The 21,855-nt window shown below is 43.8% G+C and overlaps 1 protein-coding gene across 1 annotated transcript in view; it reads right to left on the minus strand.

Annotated features, from left to right (window-relative positions):
• LOC135553103 (protein kinase C-binding protein NELL1-like) overlaps window positions 1–21,855 on the minus strand; it is a 248,369-nt gene that overhangs the window by 17,968 nt on the left and 208,546 nt on the right. Inside the window, exons 9-10 of the mRNA XM_064985206.1 lie at window positions 20,208–20,348; window positions 774–967 (exon numbers count right to left, since the gene is read on the minus strand). Of these exons, the coding sequence (XP_064841278.1) occupies window positions 774–967; window positions 20,208–20,348 (335 nt within the window). The remainder of the gene's footprint in view (window positions 1–773; window positions 968–20,207; window positions 20,349–21,855) is intronic.

Here is a 21,855-nt window from a genome sequence, read left to right on the forward strand (position 1 = left end):
GTTCCGATTTTGTTTTAGTCATTTTAATGTTGATTAAGATTGTCATCGTCCCTCACCTGAAAAAACAACAGCAAAGAGTTTGAGTGTATGTGTGTGTGTGACAGAGTAGAATTGTGTGTCGTTCTCTGTGTTCTTTCTCTGTCTTGACTTTATGAGGTAAGTGTGTGTGATGTTACAGTGGGAACCCAGATGTGAGTGTGTATGCAGATGGTTGTTTCATCTATGTGACTGTGGATGTCTTTCTATATTTTCTTGCTTTGTTCCTGTTTACTAGGTAGTAACCAACTACCAAAGTAATTGTGAGGTGGAGGTGGGTGTATGTCAGAAAAGCTATATGTTGTATGTGTGTGTACACATGCATGCATGTGTTTGTGTTAACACAGTGATGTGTTAATGTGTGTTAATGTGAGTGCATTCTTGGATGAGCATTGGCTCACATGTAGGTGTGGTGTGTGTGCAGGAGCAGAGGGAGAAGTGTGTGTGTGTGTGTGTGTGTGTGTGTGTGTGTGTGTGTGTGTGTGTGTGTGTGTGTGTGTGTGTGTGTGTGTGTGTGTGTGTGTGTGTGTGTGTGTGTGTGTGTGTGTGTGTGTGTGTGTGTGTGTGTGTGTGTGTGTGTGTGGGAGCAGAAGGTGTTTTGGGAAAGGGGAAAGGGGGATACCTTGACCAGTTACAACTGAATGCCTTCGACTGAAATGTGTCCTTCACATTCAACCCAATCCCTCTGAATCAGAGAGGTGTGGGGGGCTGCCTTAATGTGTGTGTGTTAGCCCTACCTTGCAGGAGCAGAGGGAGCAGCGGTCCAGGCTGAGGTTCCACTCCTGTCCGTTGTGCTTGAGGCCCTCCTCGTGAAGACAGTCTCCACTGCAAGCCGATCCAGATGTGCACATACAGTCAAACCCACCCGGAAGGTTCACACACACACTGTCGTTCCAGCAGGTGTGTGTCTGTGTGGCACACTCATCAACATCTGAAACGGAGAATAGCTGTTTTACCTATCAAAAACAAGAATGTGTGACTTTTTCGCTACCCCATTTCCCCCTTTACTTTATCTCCTACCTGTTCTTCCAGTGTTTAGTTTAGCTGTTGCAAATGCACTGGGGTGTGCCCAGAGACTGAGCATATCAACATGAATTAAACCCTGCAACAATATTACAATATACGGAATGCACCTGAAATCTTCAAAGGAAAAAAAAAATGAATGTATTTTTTTTAATACCACCTTAATAACTACTAATTGCATTTTACCCAGTGACACCAGCGGCAGAGAGAAGAGAGAAAAAAGGTACGCTCTGACTGGAATTTTTGTAAGTGGGACACATTATTTGCATAAACTAAATTAAATGATATTGACGTCAGGGAGAGACACATACTGTAAAACATTTCATGGTGTTTCAACTAATTATTATTAAATAACTGGTTCCACTGCCTTTTTTTGTTTACTACATTTTTGTCAAACCTGAATTGAAATGTTTAAGTTGGTCCAAACTTAGCTCCAATTTAAAATGGCATGTTTTCTCAATTTATTTCATGTCTATTCAACTCAAAAAAGTATTATTATTTCTTAACGAAAAAAGCCTGTTGAACTAGTGACTAAATAAATGATTAATTATACATGTCATACTAAAATTAACTTGTTCACTAAATTCAAATATTCAAAAGCAAGCAGACAAATGACAACACAGATCAAATATTTTTTTAATCAACTTGTATTTTGCAACATGCCATTAATAATTACAGGCAACACTATAAGAAAGACTTGTGGAGGTCTACAATCCTTTTTCTGAGGTCTTGGCTGATTTCTTTTGATTTCCCCATGATGTCAAGCAAAGAGGCACTGAGTTTGAAGGTAGGCCTTGAAATACATCCACAGGTACACCCCTAATTGACTCAAATGGTGTCAATTAGGCAATCAGAAGCTTCTAAAGCCATGTCATCAGTTTCTGGAGTTTTCCAAGATGTTTAAAGTCACAGTCAACTTTGTGTATGTAAACTTCTGACCCACTGGAATTGTGATACAGTGAATGATATGTGAAATAATCTATCTGTAAACAATTGTTGGAATAATTACTTGTGTCATGCAGAATGTAGATGTCCTAACCGACTTGCCAAAATTGTAGTTTGTTAACTAGAAATTTGTGGAGTGGTTGAATTTTTTTCAATTAATACAACCTAATTGAATGTAAACTTACAACTACAACTGTATATACTGCTCTATACCATCTACTGCATCTTGCCTATGCCTGTCATGTCACTTTAAATAACGGCACTGAATATCATGTTTACATGTCCTACATAACTCATCTGATATTTATATACTGCTATATACCATCTACTGCATCTTGCCTATGCCGCACGGCCATCGCTCATCCATATATTTATATTCAAATATTCTTAATCATCCCTTACATTTGTGTGTATAAGGTAGTTGTGAATTTGTTTGATTACACTTGCATTAACATCTGCTAACCATGTGTATGTGACCTATGTGATAATTTTAATGCTTTTGGTCATGTATCAAGTGTTTGCAGAAAGGAGAAACTGTGATGTCCAAGTTGTGGAAAGATCATAGTATGTATTATAAAGGTGATGAATATGTGACATGTTGAAATTGCGGTGGGAACCATGAAGTAACGTCTTTCAAATGCCCCACAAGGGGGAAAGAAAATGAGGTGGCCAAAGTCAAGGCTGTACAGAGCATTTCATATGCAGCAGCTGTGAAATGGGTTGAGGGTTTGAATGATGCACCAGAGGAGTTCATGATGGTGGATAGGCCTACATTACAGGCTGCAGAGGTTGCCTTTCACCAGCAGGATCCTAACATTTTAAAGGTTCTTAACCTTAGGTGGACTTTGTGTCCTTTATTGCTATGGTAATTAATGGCACTGCCAAGGTGGAGAGAAGGTCCAGGAAAATAGAAATCATAGTGGATGTGGCGGAGCGGTTCCTGGGGCTGAAAGATTTCTCAGTGAAGGAGTTACATGGAATATTGGCACAAGCCGTATCACCCTCTCAGGTCCTAGAGCCTGAGAAGGGAGATGTGGAGAATTAAAAGAAGGAAGAAGTGGGAGTTTTGTTTGTTTGGCTATGTACTATTTTCATTGGGGTGGATTAATTTCACTATTATGTATGGGTATATGTTTGGTTTCAATCAGTCCAGTTGGTGGCAATACACATTTTTAGGTTGTAGTCCGCCATAAAAACCCGCAGAAGAAGAAGAAGACATCCCCATAGTCATGATGGCTGCACCTGACAGTTGCGCATTGTTCACACCCTCTTAAGCCTTAGCCCCACCCATCTCTTTAAGGGTTGATCTGAGCGTTCTGTACTAACTTGCCAGCTACTTGCAGACATCTAAGAGAGAGAGAACCGCTCACTGAACATTATTCGCCCTAGCAGAGCTGGTTATGCTGTTATGTTATCCAGAGTGTTGGGTGACTGCAACTGTGCTGTCAGATTGTCTGTTTGTAAATTCAGAGAGTTTCACATTCAGAGCGCACACTGGACACTCTGGCAAATAAGTAGGGTTATTCCGAAGGCTCAGACCTCACTGGCTAACATTGGCTAGCTACTTCCAGACATATAACGAGAGAACACCCCACTCTGACTATTTTACTCACTCTAGCAGAGCTGGTTAGGCTGTTTTCATGTTATCCAGAGTGTTGGTGACTGTAACTGTGCTGCTGGCAACAATTAAATTACGCTTTGTTGCCGACATTTACTGACAGTGGACATATTCAACCGGTGTTGAGCGTTCAAAAATGTATCAGTTATTCTGCACTCTGGCACAATCAGACGAGAGTCTTTTGTTAAGAAATGTAGCTAGATAGCTTGCTAGGTAAACAATGAATCCCAACGCATGACGTAATGTTAGTTAGCGAGCCAGCCAGCTAACGTTAGCTAGCTATCTAACAGTACACTTTAACTTAAAAAAAAAAACTTTGTCAAAATTTGAAAATGTAGCAAGCTAGACTATTTTACCCCTGGTCTGAAATCGGAGTAGATAGCCAGAGCAAATTTACCAGCTACGTCTATCAACAGCTGCAGTGACATTCTATTGAACTGGATATTTGCAGAGTGGAGTCTTTTTTTAAGGCATAAAGCTATCTAGCTAGCTAAACAAAGGACCACTATCACAACTCATGATGTTACTACCCTGCATGAATCTGCAGGCAGCTAACCAACCAGGTTCTATGGCTATAACAAATGTGCCTGAGATACGAAGAGTAAGATCATACACATAATGTTAGCTAGCGACCCATCCAGCTAACAGTCCACTTGAAATTAAACAATTTTCTGTCAAAATTCGAAAGTGGAACATCTGAAGATGTAGCTAGCTAGACTATCTTACACGTGAAACATCATGGTTGGATGCGTCTCCTCTCTGATGCCATTTATGGTTTCCCTTAGTTTGAATGTGTAATCCAGACAGGTGTTTTCTCCATCTCCTTAGCTATCATACTTGAATTTCACTCATTTCAAAACTCGGTCCTCCAGAAAAAGGAAAACATACACATAACGTTAGCTAGTGAGCCAACCAGCTAATGTTAGCTAGCTAACAGTACACTTTAACTTGGCATTAGGTTTATGCATTTTTATTAGATGATACATTTAATTTAAAAAAGCAGCATTTGACACGGTTACCTAAACATACCGACCAGCTGCAATAGACAGAAGTGTGCTATATGGCAGACCAATCCAAACTCATCTCTTGGCATGTCCAGCCCACTCATTATCTCAGCCAATCATGGCTAGCGGGAAGGTTGCTCGCTTTCTGTAGCTAAACCAACTAGGCTCATAATTTAACAATTTTATTGTATTTACAGATGGTATACAAGTTTGATATTAAGGCACATAAAAGTTCACGTGTTCGACAAGGCATTTCTGCCAAAAACGCAAAAACGCAAAAGCAGCTCTACTGTGAAGTCGTGACTTGCGACATATGCCTAGTTTCCTGAATCAGGTCACAAATAGTTAAAGAACAAAAGGGAAAATAAACATAAATATACAGATTTGAATTACAATGGTGTTTGTTCTTTACTGATTGCCCTTTTCTCATGGCAGCAGGTCACAAAATATTGCTGCTGTGATAGCACACTGTTGTTTTTCACACAATAGATATGAGTTTATCAAAATTGTATTTGTTTTTAATTTTTTTGTGGGTCTGTGTAATCTGAGGGAAATATATGTCTCTAATATGGTCATACATTGGGCAGGAGGTTAGGAAGTGCAACTCAGTTTCCACCTCATTTTGCGGATAGTGTGCACATAGCCTGTCTTCTCTCGAGAGTCAGTTTGCCTTTGGCGGCCTTTCTCAGTTGGAAGGCTATGCTCACTGAGACTGTACATAGTCAAAGAGTTCCTTAATACTGGGTCAGTCACAGTGGTCAGGAATTCTGCCACTGTGTACTCTCTGTTTAGGGCCAAATTACATTCTAGTTTTCCCTGTTTTTTTGTAAATTCCTTCCAATGTGTCGAGTAAATATATTTTTGTTTTCTCATGATCTGGGTGGGTCTAATTGTGTTGCTGTCCTGGGGCTCTGTGGGGTCTGTTTGTGAACAGAGCCCCACAGAACCAGCTTACTTAGGGGGCTCTACTGTAGGTGATGGCTTTGTTATGGAAGGTTTGAGAATCGCTTCCGTTTAGGTGGTTGTAGAATTTAACGTCTCTTTTCTGGATTTTGATAATTAGCAGGTATTATTATTTGGTGTTGTACGCATAGGACATTTTTGCAGAATTCTGCATGTAGAGTCTCAATTTGGTATTTGTCCTATTTTGTATATTATTGGTTGGTGAGCGGACCCCAGACCTCACAACCATGAAGGGCAATGAGTTCTATAACTGATTCAAGTATTTTTAGCCAGATCCTAATTGGTATGTTGAATTTTATGTTCCTTTTTTCATGGCATTGAAGGCACTTCTTGCTTTGTCGCTCAGATCGTTCACAACTTTGTGGAAGTTACCTGTAGCGCTGATGTTTAGGTATGTATATTTTTTGGTTTGCTCTAGGGCAAGGGTGTCTATATGGAAAGGTCCTGGCAACTGGACTTTTTTGGGACACCATTATTTTTGTCTTACTGAGATTCTGTCAGGGCCCAGGTCTGACATAATCTGTGCAGAAGATCTAGGTGCTGTACGCCCTCCTTGGTTTGGGACAGAAGCAACAGATCATCAGCAAACGACAGAAAGCCTAGTGGTTAGAGCTTTGGGACAGAAACCAAAAGGTTGCTAGATTGATTCCCGAGCTGACAAGGTAAATATCTGTCGTTCTGCCCCTGAACAAGGCAGTTAACCCACTGTTACTAGGCATTGTAAATAAGAATGTGTTCTTAACTGACTTGCCTAGTTATTTAAAGGTAAAAAAAACAAAAACAAACAAACATTTGACTTCAGATTCTAGTAGGGTGTGTTTGTTTAGTTTCCAATTTTCCCAGAAATGGTTAGATTCTATGGATTCTTCAATTACATTGAGCTGATTTCTGCCGTGCTGGTACTTCTTTTTCCGTAGTGTATTTCTGTATTGTGTCTTAGTGATTTACCATAGCGAAGGCATAGGCTCAGGTTTTCTGTGCCTATATGTTTTTGGTTGGATAGGATTCTCAATTTCTTTCTTAGGTTTTTGCATTCTTCATCAAACCATTTGCAATTGTTGTTAATTTTCTTAGTTTGTCTGCTTGAAATATGTATATTTGATAGGGAAGGGTATGATAGGGAAGATGAGAGGTCAAATATACTGCTTAGGTTTTCTACTGCTAAGTTTACACCTTCACTATTACAGTAAACATTTTGTCCAGGAAATTGTCTAGAAGGGATTGAATTTGTTGTTGCCTAATAGTTTTTTTTAGATTTCCACACTACTTTCTTTCCATCTATAGCATTTCTTAATATTATTCAGTACATTTGGCTTTGATGCCACATGATTGAGGATAGCTCTGTTCAAGTAGATTGTGATTTTGCTGAGATCTCATAGGGGTGTCAGTGGACTGACTGTGAATGCCCTAAGAGACTCTGGGTCTGTGATATAGTAGTCTACAGTACTACTGCCAAGAGATGAGCTATAGGTCTACCTTCCATAGGAGTCCCCTCAAAGTCTACCATTGACAATATACATACCCAGCATCTGACAGAGTTGCAGGAGTTGTGACTTGTTTTGTTGGTTAAGTTGTCAAAGTTGTGTCTAGGGGGCATATGGGGAGGGAATGCTGTCACCTCCAGGTAGGTGTTTGTCCCAGTGTGCTGAAGGTGTCAGGTTCTTGTCCAGTTTTAGCATTTAGATCACCAAAGACTAGAACATGTCCCTGAGCGTGGAAATGATTGATCTCCCCCTCTAGGATGGAGAAGCTGTCATCATTAAAATATGGGGATTCTATTGGGGGGATATATGAGGACATTTTCCACTGTTGAGATAATTTACTTTTTAATTTCTAGCCAGATGTAAAATGTTCCTGTTTAGACTAATTTAATAGAGTGGGTTAGGTCTGCTCTATACCAAAATAGCACACCCCCTGAGTCTCTTCCCTGTTTCACACCTGGTAGTATGGTGGATGGGACTACCAGCACTCTAACCCAGAGGAAAACAAGTTGGTCCGTCTCCTTTATACCATGTTTCTTGTAGGATGACAATGTCTGTCTCTACTGATGGTTCAAGCTCTACTACTCCACAAAGGCCCCACTCCTCTATCACTAACCCCACTGCAGGCCCTGGCTCAACTCCCCTCTCAGCCGGTTCACCTAGAGGTGCAGGGTTAGGGAGGACACCTAGGCCTCAACAGAGAAGAGTGAGGAACAGAGGTAGGAGCACTGAAACCAACACTGGAACCAGCACAACAGAGGGAGGTGAACCTGAGGACAGATGGCGACAGGTAGCATTGTGTTTAGAGCTTTGGGCCAGTAACCAAAAGGTTGCTGGATCGAATCCCCAAGCTGACAACTGCCCCTGAGCAAGGCAGTTAACCCACTGTTCCCTGGCCGCTGAAGATGTGGATGTTGATTAAGGCAGTCCCCCGCTCCTCTCTAATTGAGAGGGGTTGGGTTAAATGCAGACAAAATATTTTAGTTGAAGGCATTCACTTGTACAACTGACTAGGTATCCCCCATTCAGTCATTCAAGATTATGTGGAGCCAGTACCACCCAGGTTCATGTGGATGTCCATTGGATGTCCCCTGACACCACAATGTATGAGAGAGGTTGATATTGTAGAAATTCAGTTTTATATTGACCAATAACTTTTTGGCTTATTCAATGTGTAATAGTAGTGGAATTACCCCATTTGGACACTTTGGAGATGTTGAAAGGATACTTGGATGTCCCCCGATACCACCCCACTGTTTGAGAGAGGTCGATATTGTACAAAATGTGTTTGTATAGTCATCAATATATTTTAGGCATATTCAATGTGTAATAGCAGTGGAATTACCTAACGTACATACTTAGCACACTTTGAAAAGGTTGAGGGGACACTTGGAGATGTCCTTTGACCGCACCCTTACTAGAACATCTGTAAAGTTCTACCTGTTGTGTTTTATCAATCCCATTTCCCTGAAGTGTTTGACTTGTTGTGGAAGCCATCTGATGTGTTTCCAGCTCTATTCATCAATAATTGACGTTTAGCTTGTCCATGAAAGACGACTTTCAAAATAAAAATAAAACTGTTAGTTTGTGTGCTTGCTCATGTGATCTGAATTGTGCCAATTCCTATCTATGTTCTGACCATTTCCACATCTCCCAGGTGTTTCCTTTCCAATGACACCACGTTTACGAATGTCCTTATCATATATCTGCTCATTAAAAGCAGTTACTTTTGGGTGTGTCTATTAAGGCAGAAAACATTACATTTGTGTTCTTGTAGCCCTGGTTATGCAGAAAAGAAAATGGTAAAACACTTCATTATGGGGCTAATATAAGGGCTGGACATGCAGATAAATGAAATGTCTCGGGACTGATAGGGTTAAGACAACACAAACCTGTGTATTAAGCCATATACATGAACACAGTGCAAACATTCTCACATTGGGGCAATGAAAATTATGGTATATCCTGAAAATATATGTTTCTGATTCAACACTACTTTAGTGGACCTCCACTAATACACCTTCATCAGCAGCATACAATGAACATCAGTTAAATTGTGACAATGTCACACACACCTAGTCCCGCGTGACAGAATCCCGCACCCAAACATGGAATCAGCAGGAGCAGCCGCATCTCCTCTCCCATCGATGGAGGAAAGGGTCCTCCATCATACCAGCGTTCTCCATAGGATTGGTTCGGCCATGGACCAAATGATGGAGAGTATGGATCAATGGGAGAGGAGTGGCCTTCCCACCTCATCTCCAGCACCCCCTCCTCCAGCACCTCCTGTTCCTGCTACCGCATTTGGCTCCGGGGCTCTTCGGCTGAAGCTCCCACGGGAGTATGATGGAACGGCGGCGGGGTGCCAGGGTTTCCTTCTACAACTGGAACTGTACCTGGCTACCGTGCGTCCTGCTCCCTCCGGAGAGGAGAGCGTGAGCGCCCTCGTCCCTGGAGTTCAGGACCTTGGCCGCAGGAGCAGGGTGGAACGACAGGGCCCTGATAGATCATTTCCAATGCAGTCTCAGGGAGGACGTCCGCAGGGAGTTAGCATGTCTGGACATCACCCTCATCCTGGATGAACTCATTGACATGGCTATCCGTCTCGACAACCTGCTGGCTGCATGCAGGCGTTCGGATCAGGTCCTGTCGTTTCCACTTCCCAGCCCTCCTGCCCCTATCCCTATGGAGTTAGGAGGGGCGGCTTCGAGGGGGACCGGAGGAGGAGTGTCCTCCTGCACCAGTTGTGGTCGGTGAGGGCACGCGGCCGACCGGTGCTGGAGGAACTCGTCTGGGAGTCAGGAGGGCAGGCGGAGCACTACTCGATCACCCCAGGTGAGTAAGCACCAGACTCAGCCAGAGCTTCCTGTAGGTGTTAACTTCTTTCCCTGGGTTTCTTCCCTCTCTACAGCATAAGGTGCAAGTCGATTCAGGCGCAGCTTGGAATTTCATGGATCGTGGGCTCGCGTTAAGGCTAGGGATTCCCTTGGTGTCGTTAGACCTACCTTTCCCCGTGCACTCCTTTGATAGCCAACCATTAGGGTCAGGAGTAGTTAGGGAGGCTACGGTGCCGCTGGGTATGGTAACGCAGGGGGGCCATAAGGAGCAGATTAGTCTATTCCTTATAGATTCACCTGCGTTTCCAGTGGTGTTGGGCATTCCCTAGCTAGCTCAGCACAACCCGGTGATTTCCTGGCAACAGGGGGCTCTTAAGGGTTGGTCAGAGGAGTGTTCAGGCAGGTATATAGGAGTTGCCATTGGTGCGACTACGGTGGAGAGTCCAGACCAGGTTTCCACCGTGCGCATTCCCTCTGAATATGCCGATTTGGCTATCGCCTTCAGTAAAAAGAGGGTGACCCAATTACCACCCCATCGTCGAGAGGACTGCGCGATAAACCTTCTGGAGAACGCTGTACTTTCTAGGAGTCACGTGTATCCATTGTCCCAGGAGGAGACAGTAGTGATGGAAACATATGTTGCTGAATCGCTGGGATAGGGGTACATTCGGCCCTCTGCATCACCCTTCTCCTCAAGCTTCTTTTTTGTGAAGAAGAAGGATGGAGGTCTGCGTCCGTGCATTGATTATAGAGGTCTAAATTCCATCACAGTGGAGTTTAGTTACCCACTACCTCTCATCGCTACGGCGGTGGAGTCATTTCACAGGGCGCGCCTCTTCACAAAACTGGACCTGAGGAGTGCGTATAATCTGGTACGTATCCAGGGAGGAGATGAGTGGAAAACTGCATTTAGTACTACATCTGGTCATTATGAGTACCGCGTCATGCCATATGGGTTGAAGAATGCTCCAGCCGTCTTCCAATTCTTTGTAGATGAGATTCTCCGAGACCTGCCCGGGCAGGGAGTGGTAGTGTACATCGATGACATCTTGATCTATTCTGCCACACGCGCGGCGCATGTGTCTCTGGTGCGTAAGGTACTTGGGCGACTGCTGGAGCATGACCTGTATTGCAAGGCGGGGAAATGTGAGTTTTTCAAACAGACCGTTTCCTTCCTGTCGTATTTCCACCTCCGGGGTGGTGATGGAGGATGACCGCGTTACAGCCGTAAGTAATTGGCCGACTCTGACCACGGTGAAAGAAGTGCAGCGGTTTTAAGGGTTTGCCAATTACTACCGGAGGTTTATCCGGGGTTTTGGTCAGGTGGCTGCTCCCATCACCTCACTGCTGAAGGGAGGACCGGTGCGCTTGCGTTTGTCAGCAGAGGCGGGCAGAGCTTTCAGTCGTTTGAAGGAGCTGTTCACCAATGCGCCCGTGTTGGCGCATCTGGACCCCTCTTTAGCGTTCATAGTGGCAGGGGTCGGGGCCATGCTGTCTCAGCGCTCGGGCGTGTGCCTTCATTTCGAGGAAGCTCGGTCCGTCTGAGCGAAACTATGACGTGGGGGACTGGGAGTTGTTAGCTGTAGTCAAGGCTCTGAAGGTGTGGAGACATTGGCTTGAGGGGGCGAAACACCCTTTTCTCATCTGGACTGACCATCATAATCTCAAGTATATCCGGGCAGTGAGGAGACTAACTCCACGTCAAGCTAGAAGGGCCATGTTTTTCACCAGGTTTCGGTTTACCATCTCATACCGGCCAGGCTCCCAAAACACCAAAGCCGACGCGCTGGCCCGCCTCTATGATACCGAGGAGCGGTCCGTTGAGCCAACTCCCATCATTCCACCTTCATGTCTCGTGGCACCGGTAGTATGGGAGGTGGACGTGGAGATAGAGGGCCTCACAGTTAGAGCCCCCCCCTAACTGTCCAGCGGGGCCTCAGTACGTGCCGAGGGGGGTCCGGGATAAGTTGATACGTTGGGCTCATACTCTCGCCTCCTCGTGTCATCCTGACATCGAGAGGACAGTGCGGAGTCTTAGAGGGAGATACTGATGGCCCACGCTGGCTAAGGACGTGAGATTTTATGTCTCCTCCTGCTCAGTGTGCGCTCAGAGCAAGGATCCTCGGCACTTGCCTAGAGGGAAGTTACAACCCCTCCCCGTTCCACAACAGCCGTGGACCGACCTTCCAACCGTCCCAGGGAAGTACTACAATCCTGGTCGTTATGGATCGGTTTTCTAAGTCCTGTCGTCTCATCCCGTTGCCAGGTCTCCCTACGGCCCTGCAGACTGCGGAGGCCTTGTTTACCCATGTCTTCCGGCACTATGGGGTGCCTGAGGACATCGTTTCTGATCGGGGTCCCCAATTCACGTCCAGAGTGTGGAGGGCGTTTATGGAGAGACTGGGGGTCTCGGTCAGCTTAACCTCAGGTTTTCACTCCGAGAGTAATGGGCAGGTGGAGCGCGTAAACCAGGATGTGGGCAGGTTTCTGCGGTCCTATTGCCGGGACCGGCCTGATGAGTGGGCAAGGTATGTTCCTTGGGCTGAGCTCGCTCAGAACTCCCTACGCCACTAACTTGTCCCCTTTTGAGTGTGTGTTAGGTTACCAGCTTGTCCTGGCCCCATGGCATCAGAGCCAGACCGAGGCTCCTGTGGTTGAGGAATGGGTACAGCGCTCCAAGGACACCTGGAAAGCTGTCCAGGACTCTCTAAGGTTAGCGAGAGAACGGCAGAAGAGGAGCGCTGACCAGCACCGCAGCGAGGCCCCCGTGTTTGCACCGGGGGACAGAGTCTGGCTCTCGACCCGAAACCTGCCCCTCCGCCTGCCCTGTCGGAAGCTGGGGCCGCAGTGTGTGGGGCCGTTCAAAGTCCTGAGGAGAATAAACGAGGTATGTTACAGGTTACAACTTCCTAGGTATTACCGTATTAACCCCTCGTTTCATGTGTCTCTCCTCAGGCCGGTGGTGGCTGGTCCCCTGCAAGAAGGTGAGGTACCTGAGGTCCCAACGCCCCCTCTGGACGTTGAGGGGTCCCCGGCGTACACAGTCTGTGGCATTCTGGATTCGAGACGCCGGGTGAGTACCTCGTGGACTGAGAGGGGTACGGTTCGGAGGAGAGATGCTGGGTTCCGGTGGAAGACATTTTGGACCCTTCTCTCCTGAGACATTTCCACCACCTCCACCCAGATTGCCAGGCGCCTCGTCCTCCGGGTCGTCCTCGAGGCCGGTGGCGGCGCAGTGCGGGAGCCACGCGTCGGGGGGGGGGGGGTGGGGGGTACTGTCACGACTTCCGCTGAAGTTGGCTCCCCTGCCTGTTCGGGCGGTGCTCGGCGGTCGTCGTCACAGTCCTACTAGCCGTTACCGATCCCTTTTTCGTTTGTCTGTTAGTTTTGTCTTATTAGTTTCACCTGTTTGTATTTTGGTTTAATTAGCTTCCCTATATGTAGTAGTTGGACCCGCCCTTGTTTTGTGCGGTATTGTCTTTTGTTATGTGTCTAGATATTAGGTTGTGGTGTATTTTATTATCTATATTGGACACCCTGTGGTTTTGGGTTGTCTGGTATAGTGTCCTGCGCCCTGTATTGTGTTGGGCTTATCAGTTTGGTGTGCAATAGTAAAGCACTTTACTCTCTCTCTGCGTCTGATTCCTGCACACACACCTAGTCCCGCGTGATAGACAATGTAGTTCATTCTGAATTTAACAGCATAAACCTAGACAAACAAGTGTTTGGTCTTCTGAAATATATTCTTTAAGATCAACAACAGTAAAGACGTTCTTCTATGATGTGCGGCAAGAGCTCCCTTTACAGTTAAAAGCAGTTGATTATGTAAATTGTCCTCAGTAACTAGAATTCCTAGATTCATAACTGTTTGCATGCAAAGTAACAATGCTGGAACCTTGTGGTCCAGTAATTACTCAAAATGTAAATCATGTAAACATGCAGGCAGATGCATATCAGGACAAAAATAAATGAACATTACCTGTAATAACTCACATTGGGCAATTGAGCAAATGTTCAATGGCTACAAACATTTTTTTAAAGTAGCCTGACTTTTAAGGTTCTCACAACCTGTAAATGGTTTGTTGTTCAACATTACTTAGTGCACCACCAATAACACAATAAAGTGGAACAGACAACATTTTAAATACTTTGAATTTATGAAATAGACAATCATAATATCAAAGATATCAAATTCACAGTTATTCTACAAAACAAATTTCATAAGAGGTTTTAAAACTAGGTTCTATTTGACCAAAAAAATCCATGACGTACACTAAGGCATTGTTGGCAGAATAGATAGATGCAGTTCAATGCATAATTAATATAATGCCAAAATACATTTCTTGGTATACCAAAAAATATTCCTATCAAGTTGTACATCACAGCTGGCCTCACATTAGTACATCCTCCACCGATTCTGGAAGCACTGTTTCAGTTTCAAAGGCTAGGAATTTCACTAAACTCAAACTAGCAAGGGTAATGATCATGTGGCGTGCGAGGCGCATGCAAGCTGACAGGGTCGCCAGGTGTATGGTGTTTCGTCCGACACAAAATGTTTATTTGTGGATGGGGTATAATTTGTATGTATAAAATGTATAATAGTCATATTTATAATGACAGAATTGGGTAATTTTGTATACATATATTTAAATGTGCATCTGGTAAGATGCTGGCAAAGTCGGCTGAATTCTGGTCAATGGAAATGGCCTGATGTACTTGGGCCGATTCTGGGTAGACATTCATTTTGATTCCAGGCTGATTTAATCAGTTCCGGGCCCTCCAGGAAGAGGGCCACTTCTGGGCCGATTCCTCATTGCTAGCTGCTGGGAGGCATGCCATGTAATTGGATGCAGATGTCATTTGGTTAGCTAGCAAAAATGTTGAATTGCTTTGCTAGCTAGCTATGTTGAACGACCGTTATCCAGTTAGTATATCTCGTGTTCGTAAATTTACTGTGTCTATGTACTCCAATTTCAGAGCACTCTCGTCTGAGTGTGCTAGGGCGCAGAATAACAGATGAATTTACGAACACTCCACACCCACTGAATATGACCGATGTCAGTAAACGTTGGCAAAAAAAAGTATCAGATACGAACACTCTAGATAACATGTAAACAGCCTAACCAGCTTGGCTAGGGTGAGTAAAATGGCCAGTGAGGTGTTCTCTCATTTGTTTCTGGAAGTAGCTAGCAAGCTAGCCAATGTTAGCTTGGGTGCTTGACTCCGTTGTGAGGTCAAAATGTTTGGATCAAACCTACTCATCGGCCAGAGCGAATTTAGAATGTGCGCTCTGAATGCGGTGTGCTCTCTGAATGCAAAACGCTCCTAATTTACAAATGGACAATCTGCAGTCACCAACACTCTGGATAACCTAACAGCCTAACCTGCTCTGCTAGGGTGAGTAATGTTCAGTGAGCTGTACTCTCTCACTTAGATGTCTGGAAGTAGTTAGCAAGTTAGCTTGGGTGCTTGACTGCTGTTTTTAGTACAGAACGATCAACCCTTAAAGAGATGGGTGGGGTACATTGTGTATTTTATCTTTTTCTACCTAAGGGGAAAATAGTGAAGCCTAACCGACACATACACACATAAGACAATATTGTTCGTAATTAGGGGGCATCAGCCAGCACTGCATTTGTGTATTGGTCAATTTCAATTGTACTTAATTTGTGAAGTCCATATGGAAAGGTCATGGACATCAGTGCAATTGATAGAGAGAGTGAATAGAGAAAGAGGGGGGAGGAGAGAGAGAGAGAGAAAAAGAGAGGCACACAGACACGCACTCACATACACAGTGGAGAGAATTTTCTCCGTATTATCATAATCTTCATGCACAATCTGTTTATTAAAACCACCCCTCCCTGAAGCATATGGTTAATAAATGTCTATTCAGATTCAGCTTGGCCAGGCTCCCAGTGTATAATTAAACCACAAGCACGCCCACAAACAAATGTACTGTAGATGCATCCTAAATAGCATCCTATTCCCTATATAATACACTACTTTTGAGAATAGGGTGCCATTTAGGATGCATCCTGACCTAGGAGGAAATGTTATACACTCACTCTGGGAGAAGAGAGGTGATAAGAGAAGTGGTGTACCGTAAGCAGATCCATACATACAGAGTTCGGCAGACCCAGCTGAGAACTTTATTATGAGAGCTATTATGGAGCTTGCAACATTAGGATTGTAAGTTCAAGTCTCGTTGTGGTGGCCATCTATATATGCACACACTGTAAGTCACATTGGATAAAAGGCATATATGATTTATTTATTCACTTAAATTTGTTTGAACTATTCATTTTCAGGGAAACCCATATAATAATCAAAGAACTCATTTAACAACAGAGTTGTATAAACTGCCCTATCAGTACGTGGGAACCCAGGTGTAATTTGTTTTGTAAGGTATTCCATAACTGTGGTGCATAAAACTAATGGGGGATTTACCAAACTTTGTGGAGACAAGCTTGACTCAAGAGTTAACCAACCCTGCGAACGGGTTTGAAATCTCATATTTTGATATTTCAACAGGGTAGTGAGCTGTATGGTGGTTGGAAGCTTGTGGAGCAGAGCTTCGTAAACAAGAAGGGAGTAATGAAGTGATCTTCTGGACCTTAGTGAGGTCCAGCCGACCTTCCGATACAGGGTGCAGTGATGAGTATTAAAACTGTCACCTGTAACAAAGTGAAGACACTATGGTAGACGACATCCAAAGGTTAAAGAGTAGAGGCTGCTGCATTCTGGTAAATGGCGTCACCATAGCCAAGAACTGGCAGGAAAGTTGACTATACAATCTCCATCCTGCTGTTCATGGAGAGGCAAGATCTATTTCTAAAAAATAAACCCACTTTAGATCGTAGCTTTTTAATGAAGTAGCTCATCACTATGTTTTTTATATGTTAGATCTTTATCAATTTGAACGCCCAGATATTATCAGCTTGAACCTGCTCAATGAGAGAACCATCCATTGAGTGAATGTAGCCCATCAGATATATTTCTATGAATTAAAGAACATTTTTAGTTTTACCAGCATTATGTACAAGTTTTAAATCAACAAGGGCTATTTTGTAATGTAACAAAATCAGATTGCAGTTCTATCATAGCTTGATAAACAGTCGGTGCAACGATATACATGACTGTATCGTATGCATACACATGAATATTACAGGATTTAACCCATCAGAGTCTAAACCCTGTCTAAGCCGAGGGTGGGGGAGTTCTAAGAAGCTATTGTTGTCACATGTGCTCCCTTTCCTGCCTCTAGGCCACAAGGCTGCTTGTTAGGGCACACCTGTCACCAGTGTCAAGTGCATAATGACATTCACCTGGACTCCATCACCTCCTTGATTACCTGTCCTATATATGGCACTCCCTATAGTTTCTTCCCCATTCATTAATGTTTCTGTTCATGTTCCATGTTGGTGTGCTGTTTGTATTACGTGTTTGTTTCATTTATTTATTAAAAGTAATTCACTCCCTGAACTTGCTTCCCGACTCTCAGCGTACATCATTACTGTCACGTTCGTCATAACGAGGAGACCAATGCGCAGCGTGATAAGAATACATACTTATTTGAATGAAAAATAAACACTGAACAAACTATAAAAAACAACAAAACGAACGTGAAGCTATGAGACACGAGTACTGATGGGCAACTACACATAGACATTAACCCACGAAATACGGCTACCTAAATATGGTCCCAGATCAGAGGCAACGATAAACAGCTGCCTCTGATTGGGAACCAATCTAGGCAACCATAGACATATAAACACCTAGATATACAACAACCCTTAGACTATACAAAAACTACACAAACCACCCTCGTCACACCCTGACCTAACCAAAATAATAAAGAAAACAAAGATAACTAAGGTCAGGGCGTGACAGTGGAGGTACACTGTAGGCCTGGTGCGTGGTGCCGGTACTGGTGGTACTGGGCTGGTGACACACACCTCAGGGCGAATGCGAGGAGCAGGAAGAGGGCATACTGGACCCTGGATGTACACTGTAGGCCTGGTGCGTGGTGCCGGTACTGGTGGTACCGCGCTGGTGACACACACCTCAGGGCGAGTGCGGGGGAGAGGGACAGGGCACACTGGATCCCTGGTGCGTGGTGCCGGAACTGGTGGTACCGAGCTGGTGACACGCACCTCAGGGCGAGTGCGGGGAGGAGGAACAGGGCGTACTGGACCCTGGAGGTGCACTGGAGGCCTGGAGCGTGGTGTTGGAACTGGTGGTACCGGGCTGGGGACACGCACCTCAGGGCGAGTGCAGGGAGGAGGAACAGGATACACTGGACCATGGAGAAATATTGAAGATCCAGAACATAGAGCTGGCGCAATACGTCCTGGCTGGATGTCCAAATGCGAGGAGCTGGAATAGAGCACACCGGGCTAGAATAGCGCACTGGAGACAACGCATAACACAGTGCCAGACCAGTAACACTCTCCCCACAGTAAGCACGAGGAGTTGGCTCAGGTCTCCTACCTGACTCAGCCAATCTCCTTGTGTGCTCCCCCCAAAAAATCTTAGGGCTGCCTCTCGGGCTTCCGTGCTAGCCGTGTACTTTCATATCGTCGCCATTCCTCTATTCTCCGGTATTTTTCCTCGTAGAACTCCTCCTCAGGACAGCAATACTCCCTCGGCTGTGTCCAGGGTCCTGCTCCATCTAATATCTCCTCCCTGGTCTATCTCCCCATTAAGCTCTGTTCCTCCTTTTCACGCTGTTTGAAAAGCTTGTTTGGTGGGTTATTCTGTCACGTTCATCATAACGAGGAGACCAAGGCGCAGCGTGATAAGAATACATACTTATTTTAATGAAGAATAAACACGGAACAAACTATACAAAACAACACGAACGTGAAGCTATGCGACACGAGTACTGACAGGCAACTACACATAAACAATAACCCACAAAATACCCAAGGAATATGGCTACCTAAATATGGTCCCCAATCAGAGACACCGATAAACAGCTGCCTCTGATTGGGAACCAATCAAGGCAAGCATAGACATATAAACACCTAGATATACAACATCCCATAGACATACAAAAAGCCCTAGACAATACAAAAACTACACAAGCCACCCGTGTCACACCCTGACCTAACCAAAATAATAAAGAAAACAACGATAACTAAGGTCAGGGCATGACAGTTACAATTGTTTTAAAAAGGTCATACCAAGGATAATTTTGCTATTTGATAGAATTGTAAGACCCCTTGATGTATCAAAAAAAGAAATAATATATTTGCCTATTTTTTTTGGTGGGGCCTTACTGCTATTAGCCCATACAAATGCATTGAATAAAAAATATATATAAAATATATCTGTGGGATTCAAGAAAGATCAGGAAACCTGTTATATTATGTATTTAACCCCTTATTTTTGGCACTAGATTGTCATACCCCCCCCCTCCAGGCTTAGACTGTCTGGTGGAATTGGTTTAAGGTCATACCAAGGATTATTTAGTGATTTGATTTTGATCAGGAAACATGTTTATATAAAATTATATATATATATTATGTTTGAGCATGCTACCTCCACATGGGCAATGGGTACAGTACATTATACAGAGAGTATCATATGACTCAACAGTCACTGTTCTCTGCTATTAATTTCAAAAATAGAGAATGGACATTGGAATATTTACTCTGCCTATCATAGAGTATACCATACTCCCTACTGTATCTATATGGGTGACGCATACATCTCAAACAGTAAGAAACAAAGTTCCCCTCTCAGGAATTTTTTTTATTCTAATATAAACTAAATAGATATGCTGTACTAGTTAACAGCATTCCCTAGTACATTTTAGAGGGAGTGATGTTCTCCTGTGTATTCCTGACCATTGTATCTCTCCATGATCGATGCATCGCTACATCCTGAGGTATAGGGAGAAATCATGCCCTTCTCATTGTAACAGAGATTGTGATTCACTATGTCAGCTGCTGCAATGCACTAAACAGTATTTTACATTGATTTCTATAGGCATGAATATTGTACAGTATGTTGTACTGTCATTGATTGTTACTCCGTGTCTACTATTTCTTTATGACTGCTGTGCAAATCAAATTCCATTCATTCATTAATTTATTCAGACTACACAACAAAATGCTGCAACATGCAGCAGAAAAAAAGGTGCATAGCCATGTTATCAGCCCCTTCCCCTGTAATATGTGACAATTAGCTTTTATCCAAAGCGACTTACCAACTGAGCTCCAGAAGACTAAGATGGACAGGAGCAGTACCGATGGAGACAACCAACAGAAGTGGAATATAGGGGCTGCATACTAACCGATGCAGGAGCTCCCGTGGATCAGGTAGGAGCCATTGTCATGGAAACCGTTCCTGCACTCACAGTGGTACCAGCCCGGCACGTTGACACAGCGGGAGTGATTGTGGCACTGGATCAGGCCCTCCGCACACTCGTCAATGTCTGGGGGAAACACAGTATATCTGATGCCATCAACATTATTTTTCACAAAGATCCTATGAATTACTTAATCTATATGTAATTCTATAACATGTGCACTTAAGGCAATCCTAACTGACTAACTGACTTACAATTCAGGGCAGGTGGGGCAGAGCCTGTTTTGAGCCCCACCTTTTAAGTTAAAAAAATATATTGTTATTTTGGCATTAATACGTGTCACAAATCAGTTTCGCAAACAATGTAAAAGAATTACAAAATGTCTTTCTTGAGTAAGGCAGCTTCAAAATTCAGCTATTTCATTCTAGCTAAGTGGAAAATATGGAGAATATGGAGAAAATATGGAGCGTTGGAGTTGTTGGTAATGTTCTCTCGTTATGCCGTGATTGGCTCTGTGTTCTGTCACTTCGCGGGGACACTACATTACCACATAATCAAATCAAATTTTATTTGTCACATGCGCTGAATACAACAGGTAGACCTTACAGTGAAATGCTTACTTACAAGCACTTACTTATTACCTTAATAATAACCAACAATGCAGTTAAGAAAATGTCTAAAAAAGTAAGCGATAAGAATAACAAAGTGCAGCAGTAAATAACAATTGAGGTAATATCCACAGGGAGAGTTCGAAAATTCAAGCCCCTTGGGTGCTGCCAAAGATTTACATTAGAAATGCCCATCCAAGAAGACTCAAGGTCATTGGCCAAAGATTAAATGATGTTAAATCACATTATATCTACCGTAGCTTTGATCTACTGTAGCTTTTATTGGACTGTCAAAATCATACTTTCAAAATCTTAGCTAGCAAGCAAGACAAAACAGTTATCATCAACAATCTACTGGAAAAATCCTTTTCAATCCTCGTCATATCAAGAGAAATGATAGATAAAAACGTATTGGTGCTGTTTTTTTCATTGGACTTAAGCATGACAAAACAAGGTGGTAATCTCAAATTCAACAATGAGTGGTTTGGAAGGAATCAGTGGCTAACTGCAAGAAGCATTGCAAAGCAATCACTAGCCTGCTATTCAGTGGAGTGGGAGTTTGGTCCAAGTCTGTGTTTAACGGTCTCTTTTTCAAGCTTAAAATGATAAACATTCACATGCAACACCATGGGCCAGAAAAGGTTGAATACATAGGCCATGCTGTCAATCCAGCATGACTTCAAAATAACTGGAAACTTAAAACTGAAAAATCTCAGACTTTCAGTCAGGAATTCAGTCCACTTTCTAGTGCTCTGACCTGAATATCACTGATGTCATGATCTCCTTCCTAGCATACGTCATCGCTGCAGGGAATAATCAGATGGACCCTGACAAGGTGAGAGAGGTGGTGGATTGGCCTCAACCCACATCCAGAGTGCAGTTGGGGTTTTCTTGGGGTTTGCTAACTTCTACCGTCGTTTCGTCTGTGGTTACGCCATCGGACCCCAAGATCATCCTCCCTAGCGGCTGATATCATCTGGGGAATAGATAGTCTGCAAGGTGTATTGTTTCTAGCCGGACCCTGG

This window comes from Oncorhynchus masou, chromosome 2 (genome assembly GCF_036934945.1).
Source record: "Oncorhynchus masou masou isolate Uvic2021 chromosome 2, UVic_Omas_1.1, whole genome shotgun sequence".
NCBI lineage: Eukaryota > Metazoa > Chordata > Actinopteri > Salmoniformes > Salmonidae > Oncorhynchus > Oncorhynchus masou.